The 8,011-nt window shown below is 38.0% G+C and overlaps 1 protein-coding gene across 2 annotated transcripts in view; it reads right to left on the reverse strand.

The window, feature by feature from the left end:
* lrrc17 (leucine rich repeat containing 17) overlaps positions 1-8,011 on the reverse strand; it is a 33,804-nt gene that overhangs the window by 11,687 nt on the left and 14,106 nt on the right. For both annotated transcript variants that reach the window (XM_024290902.2, XM_036210242.1), the window contains one exon: positions 5,965-6,451. In XM_024290902.2, coding sequence (XP_024146670.1) covers positions 5,965-6,451 — 487 coding nt within the window. The remainder of the gene's footprint in view (positions 1-5,964; positions 6,452-8,011) is intronic.

An 8,011-nucleotide genomic window follows, 5' to 3' on the forward strand; every position in this document is an offset into this window, starting at 1 on the left:
ATGTGGAGTGAGTTACACGTTTCTGCAGGCCTCACCCCGATCGATTATCTTTGAGTTATGGTGTCATTAGCTCTTCCAGAAACCCGATTCCACTTTGGAGGTGTTAGATTAAGCTCAATGATGTTTGGAAATGAGCATTTATTGTTTTGTTCTTGCAAAACTAATATTATTTTGCTGCAACTGGTTTCATATTTTACAGTTTCTTACTTTTGGATTTATTTCTTTATTGTCTTGGTTACTGCATGTCCTTCAAAGTAAAAGGAGTCTTGACTACAACGCTTTCAGCTCTTCAAGTACATAATGTGATATTTTTAATTACTTTTTAAAATTCTGGTGCTTTTCTTATGATACCTGACACTTGATTAAAAAAAAAGGAGAAATATAACTTTTTACTTTGGATCTTGTGTTTGACAATATGATCTGCCAAACTCAGATTAAAAAAGCATTTATTTTGTAAAATTATATGTTTTATCGTTTTTTTTCTCATTCTGATGTCTCACTATAAGACTTAGGTTTGACATTTAAAAATAAAACAAAAATACAAGTTTGTATTTTTCATATTGTATTTGACACTATAATCTGTCAAACTCATTAAAAATGCTTTTCATTTATATAATTATATTTTATAGTTTCTTATTTATATGTATCAATATGAGAGTTGAAAACTTTGTATTTTTATTTAAGAAAAAATATATACAACTTAGTGTCTTGGGTCTTGTGTTTAACTCTAAAATTTGTTAAAATCAGATTGAAAATACTTTCATTTAAAAAAAAAAAAAGTGCAATTTTTTTTATTCTGATGTCTCAGTTTTACAGCTGAAGACGGGACATTTTCAAGAAATTAAGAAATACAAATACATGTATTTTTCATCTTAATCTGCTAAACAGATTAAAAAAAGCTTTTATTTTATGAAATTCTACATTTTATAGTTTTGTAATTGCGACATATTATTATGACAGTTGAAGACCTCACATTTTTAAAAAAAAATATGGAAAAATAACAAAATGTTCTTAACTTTTTTGTTTAATCTGTAATCTGGCAAACTCAGATTAAAAATGGTTTTATTTTGCAAAGTAGACACCTGAGATTTAATAAATATGAACCATACTCATTATGTCTAGTGTTTTACTCAACTTTTAGATTTTCACCTTTAGGACTCTCCATTTTTGCTTTGACCAGCTCATTGGAACTCTATTTTTACATTTTAAATTATGCAGATTTAAAGTTTTGCTACATTTGTTGCGCCTGTTACTCATACCCCCTCTGAGAACTGTGTTAAATTAGCTGCGGTTTACCTAAAAAAATGAAACAAAAAACCAACCCACAAACCAGAAGAAAAAACATTTAAAACATGGGGAGAAGAAAAATGCAGATGGGATTAAAGGGCGCTTTATGGCAGAAATATGTTTCCAATCATGTTGATGGGAACAAAGTTTGCTCTGCTCTTCTCAAGATTTTTAATTCTCAAAACTTTTCCCACCGTTTTGGGGTCCCAAAAAAAGCTAATAGTCATATTTAGGGCGGGTATTCTTCAGGTCAGCCATAATGTGTCATACTCATGAACATTGATTGATCACCATATGAAATTTTGTTCACCTTCGAGGAAGTCTGCAAAGTCTCTACACTTTTTCTTGGACGGTGCATGCTGGGAAAACATATCTCTCACTTCTGACTGCTATCCCATTTAAAATGTTAATGACTGAGAAAATTGGCTTTGCATCGTGGAGCTCGAAACTTTGCCAAAAAAAGTAGCTAAGGAACATTTTTTTAATGGATGAGGGCAAATGCATGCCATAACGTTTTATGTAGTTTTATCACACTTGTTTTGATGTGTTTTGAGGGTTCGTGTGGTCGTTTTCTAATATGTGGAAATCCATCACTTTTAAAGTCTCTACATGTGAGCATTGTAAGGTTAAGAACTCAGCTTCTATGCTTTATATCATTTAGTCCACATGAGGAATTCTAGGCCTTTAAAACCTGACCTTGGTAAAGTCCCTCCATTTGTGTGTATAAAGCTGAGATCTAATGGAGAAAGTCGGCGTGGAATTATGGGTATTTCCGAGCTAAAGCTTGAAGGATAACTCAAGATCTTTTGGGTAAGCACAGGTCATGGTGTCAGGAAAAGGTTTATGGAAGGATGGTATAAATTCAAGTTAACAGCCTTAGTCATGACTGGCCTTATGGGTGGATTTGGGATGTCTGCAGGGGAAAATGGTCAAACCTGAACGGGACAAAAATGAAGGTCGTAGATCGCTTTCTGACAAGGATGCTGCAGGCGACATGTCATAGTGGACACTTAAAAACACACCAAGAAAACCCAAAACCCATAGCACTTACGTATAGAGGTGGATGTGACTAAGGTTTACCACTTCAAGAGCATTGTTCAAATTTTCTTTGAGAACAACCATTTACGATATTTTTATGTTAAAAAACATTATTTTAAAGAATTGAATAATTCCTTATTACGTTTTGGGTTTGAGAATTCTCTGGGTTTTTTTTTCTAGAGGACAAGTGTCAAACTCCAAGGCTTGAGGGACGTTTTCCTGTATGGTATACAACTAACCCTCTATTGTGGCTTCTTATTGGTGAAAAAGCACTTGATTCATGTAATCAACGGCAGATAATTCTACGGTCACAAATACGAATCTTCAAGGTTTTGCTTGTTTTTTTTCTTAAAACGCCGTGGTCATAAATGTAGATAGCAGCAGTCAGGTGTCGGTAAGGCGACAGACGGCAGTCAGGTGGCAGTCAGGTGACAGTCTGGTGACAGTCAGGTGGCAGTCAGGTGGCAGTCAAACGGCAGTCAGGTGGCAGTCAGGCGGCGGTCAGGTGGCAGTCATGTGACAGTCAGGTGGCAGTCAGGTGGCAGTCAAACGGCAGTCAGGCAGCAGTCTGGTGACAGTCTGGTGGCAGTCAGGTGGCAGTCAAACAGCAGTCAGATGGCAGTCAGATAGCAGTCAGGCAGCAGTCAGATGGCAGTCAGGTGGCAGTCAGGTGGCAGTCAGGTGGCAGTCAGATGGCAGTCAGGTGGCAGTCAGGTGGCAGTCAGGTAGCAGTCAGGTGGCAGTCAGGTGGCAGTCAGGCAGCAGTCAGGCAGCAGTCAGGTGGCAGTCAAGTGGCAGTCAGGGGGCAGTCAGGTGGCAGTCAGGCGACAGTCTGGTGGCAGTCAGACGACAGTCAGACTGCCACCTGACTGCTGTGTTAGCTGTGTCAGACTAAATTCTAAAACAGCCTAAAAAATTTATAAAAAGCCTAAATTAGCCTGAATCAGCCAGCATGTAGCTGAAATATTAGCTAAACTCCAAAATAGCCTAATAAGCAAAAAAAACTTAATTAGCCAAAACAGCTAGCATTCAAATGAAATTTTAGCAAAAACTCCAAATTAGCCTAAGAAAACTGAAAAAATCCCAAATTTGCCAAAACAGCTAGCATGTAGCTGAAATTTTAGCTAAACCCCAATATGGCCTAAATAGCTTTAATAAATGCCAAAATAGTCCGAAAAGCTAGCAGAATCCCACTACAACTTTCAACTTTACTACATTCTGACTCCATATAAAGTAAATATAAATATAAAGTAACGATTAATCCACTATGAAATTAGTCGTCGACTATTTTAATAGTCGATTAGTGGCAGCCCTACTGTCCAGTGTAAGACAAAAAACAAAACGTGGGATAGTTGTGTTTCTCCAGCTTCTATTTCTAAAACTCTAATGTAGAACTGATTAGAACGAACAAACCTTTGACTGTTATCCCGATAAATTACAACATCAAGAGGTTTTGACATTGGCTTGGAAACAGCATAAAAGCTGGGAGGTATTGATAATATCATATCATGTTTTCTCTGGTGAAACGTGCCCAGAAACAAGCCCCCTGGCCTTTCTTTGTCTTGCATTACCTCATTTCAACCCAAAATCGCAGCTCGCCAAAGTCATCCGCTCACATCTGGTAAAGGTTTACTTTGCAAGGCAGACCAGATGCAAGCTGAGAAGGTGCACAGGCGTAGCAAAAATAATCTACCTGAGATCAAAATATCACAGCGGTACCATCGTCGACACTGAGACAAAAGTGCAAAAACTTGAAGGAAGAGGAACTGCAGCGTTCTGCACAACTTAAAAGTTCTTCCCAAAGAAGAAAGCATGAAGGCAGGAAGCATTTATGATGGAGAGGAATAAAAGGGATGATAAAAAACAGAAGGGCCTTATAGCGGTTAAGATAAAGCGCTGATTCAAAACTCGCTTTGCAGAGGAGAAAATAAGTGGAAAAAACTTGGTTGGTTCTCAAACTCAAACACAGAAGCTGCATTGTGCGATTCTGACTTATAACTCAATGAAGAAGTTACTCTTTGTTCTGGGATGAATCTTTAATCATAGTGACATTCTTTAAGCACTATTAGATTTATGGGAGAAACACTAAATTGAAACTTTAACCCTGTAAAGCCCAACTACAACTGTACTGAACATGGTACAGAGTTTCGGTTCGGTACCCATCCCAATTAAAATCTGAGCCGTACATGTCTCAAAACTACAAAAACCATGAGGCTGACTGAACATTTGACACAAGCTGGATATCGCAAGATTTTATTGTTGTTTTCGCCGTGGTGTTTAGGTGGAAAACAAAGGTAAGACGCTGAAGGACGCTCATAAACAAATGCGGTTTTGTGTGAGCATAACAAGCAATTTGAGCCTTATTTTTAAAGATTTGTGTGTAGTTAGCTTCAAGCTGTTGTAGTTTTAAGTTATGCGTGTGTAAATTGTTTTTTGTATTTTTTGGAATTTGAAGCTTTTTTACATGTAAATACACAATTGTAAGTACACAGTTATGCCCAAAATGTATGAGTTACAAATCAAGAATTACGCACACACAAATCACGGTGAGTCTATTTTCCTTCCATACAAGTAGTCATTTAAAAAAATAAATAACAATGGATGAGTTATTCTCACCAAAAAGTTTAAAAAAAACAGCAAAACAAGTTTCCCGCCAAAAGGGTTTTTGAGATTTCATGGAGGCAGCCATTTTGAAATGACCAGGAAACGCCCCTCTTCTGCCCCTAGTGGAATGTTGACGAACTACAGGACAGAAAACATGGACCGAATTATATACAATGGGTATTTAAGGAAGATTTGGATCATGCTAACGAGATAGGGATCTCATGTGTTTAAAATATGTTTAAAATAGTTAGAAAGCATTAATCAAAATATATAAAGGCTGTAGCACCAACATTTTTTTTGCTATTTTTTCCTTCTAAAGCCATGTAGACCAAAAGTTATTACAAAGCCTTTTCACAACAAAGCAGCTTTGCCCAAACTAAAGCCCAATCAAACATATTTATAAGATTTGATCAAATTTTGAGAGTAAAACTTTAAGATACATTTCTGATATGAAATGCAACAAAATATGGATTAATTAGGCTGAACTTTTCCCTCTAAAGCTGCTGTAAGAGCAGACTCCAGTTTAAACAGAGCAGCTCTTTTCCTTCCTTGAAGCAAATTCAAGCAAAACAAACAACATTCTGCTCACTGTCTGGCTGCAACCAAAACATTACGCAGCCATTTTTAAACCTTGGCGTCCAAGTTTCTCTGGATAAGTAAGCATGAGCCAGTGTGTAGTGGAGTGCAATGGTGGATGATAGTCTACTTAAAGACCCTCATTAAAATGTTTTAACTTTTTACATGATCTTGGAGAATTTTCTCATGATGGAGTACAAATATAAAGAAAATGAAGCCTAAAATTGCATTTCTGAGCATAAAATATGTCCTAGAAAACGACACAGGCACAATCATAATTAGAAGACCAATGGGAACGCTTTTAAAATAGCTCAAAAGATAATCAAAGTGGGTCTTTAAGAGCAAAAATGTCTATAAAATCCAGAAACCATAAGAGAAAAGTGGCAAAAATACTCAATCAGAGTTCTGACTGCTGATAGGTTGTTGGTTTTATTCAAATTAGGACATTTGGTGACTCACTTTTGTTGCTGCAGTCCATCCGAGGCTGCGGAAAGTACTGCGCTCTGCACAAGGACATGGCCTCCGGCTTCTTTTTTATTGATGGGAGCTTCTCTAGTGGATCTTCTCCGCCCTCCACTTGAGCGTCCTCTGCACACAGCAGATCCACCTTAAGCATTTTCAACTTCTTGCCCTTCAGCGAAGCCGGCTCTGCACACTTTGCGTAGTTTCCCAGGTTGCGGTTGCTAGGCACCTGCAGGGTCCTGACCAGACTGTCCAGAGGACATTGGCAGCTCCAGGGGTTGTCGTAGATACGGAGGTAGTTGAGCTGTGGCATGGGGAGCAGGACCTCCTCGGAGACAGATTTCAGGTTGTTGTGCTGGAGGAGCAGGGTCTTGAGTTTAGAGAGGCCACTGAAGGCGTTATCCTCCACCATGAAGATGGCGTTTTGCTGGAGATCCAAGGTCCTTAGCTGAGGGAAGTTGGCAAACATGTTGTCCCTCAAAACCTGGTGAGAGGAGCATAAACAATTGCTTTTGTAGACTTTATTATTTATTTAGTGACATTTTTGCCATGTATTATCAGTTTCTCCTCATTTTGTCTGTTTTGATGCAGTTAGAGCCCCGTAAGACATCAGGTAAAACAAAAAAAGTCTGCTAAAATTCAGTTTTTGACAAGGCAAAGCGATCTAACTAGAACGGGAGACAACAGATTCTAATAAAATTAGTTGAAACTACTACTCTCTTCTCTTTGTCAGAGCGACACGTGACAAATTCACTAAAAAAAGACTTCTTTCAAAATGGCGGCTTTTTGTTAGTTTGATCTCCATAGCAACCATTTCATTTTTTGGTCGCCTGAAGGGGACAAACACATCTATGTAATTTTCAGAAGAATCGGCAAAACTAAATTTTTGAATTTCCTTGGCAACGGACGTTTTTCGCTAACCACGCCCGCATTTCTAAAGAAGTCATAATGGATGTCATATCGCCTCGTTCAACTTGATCCAACGATTCATGTATTACATTTTTACAAGATTGTGATAAATTTGAGAGCAACAGCAAAACGCCACCATTGCAACCTAGCTACGCTAATGTCGCTAAAAATCGAGATACTGTAAAAGTAGCTTCCCAAAATGATCAAGTAGTTAGGAGGCAATAAAGTAATTTAGCGGGGTAAAGATGGCTGCCTTTTCCAAAGGTCAACAAAACTTTAATTGAAGACTTAACCTGGTGGCATGTTTGAAATTTAGTTAAAATCACTCGAGCAAAAGTTCTCTTTGTTGTCAAAAAAGTAAATATTGGCAAGTTTTACACAGGGTGGGATGTCTTTATAAATAAAGGTTTACGAAGTTCTGTAGCTTTAAACTGCAGCTGTAAACCGAACACCTTCTACATGATCTCATCAAAACGTGTCATTAAACTAGTTCGTCTTTTAGCCATAAAACTCTAATTTCTGCGCTTTGATAGATCCATAAATAATCCGCTTTATTTATTACCATACTGGCAAAAGCTCTTTGGACTCATTCATCACCTGTTGAACACACGTGTTGCAGGGCAGCCCAAACCCACCATGACTGCGTCTGATCCGGCCTCCGGAGCATCAAAAACCAAAACGAGGCCAGGTTTACATTCAGGCCCAGATTAACTCAGAGATAATTGGGGCCTCATTAGTTGCTGTGAAACTTGCAGTAAACATCCTCAGGAAATGTTCCTTTTCTATTTTTTGCAAACAGATTTGTCTGTGTGGACGATAGTAAATCATCTTTGTGATGTGGTGGTCTCTACGTCTCAGCTGTCACGTTTCGTGAAGCTTGAGAAAGTCTTGATCGTCTAATAAAGACTGACGTTTCGTTGGGCAAAAAAAAGTTCACAGAAAGTGTGTTTCTTTATAAAGGGGTTAGATAAAAGGTTCACAACCTCAATAGACGTCCACTTCCGAAAGCAAGAAGCTTTTTGTGGTCCTATTAGCACAAAGAATTACTCTAGAGCTGTGTATTGGCAAGAGTCTGGCAATACAAAACATACATTTTAAGATATATCCTGGTACTAGGTCAAAGAAAAATATCGTA

Source organism: Oryzias melastigma, linkage group LG23, assembly GCF_002922805.2.
Source record: "Oryzias melastigma strain HK-1 linkage group LG23, ASM292280v2, whole genome shotgun sequence".
NCBI lineage: Eukaryota > Metazoa > Chordata > Actinopteri > Beloniformes > Adrianichthyidae > Oryzias > Oryzias melastigma.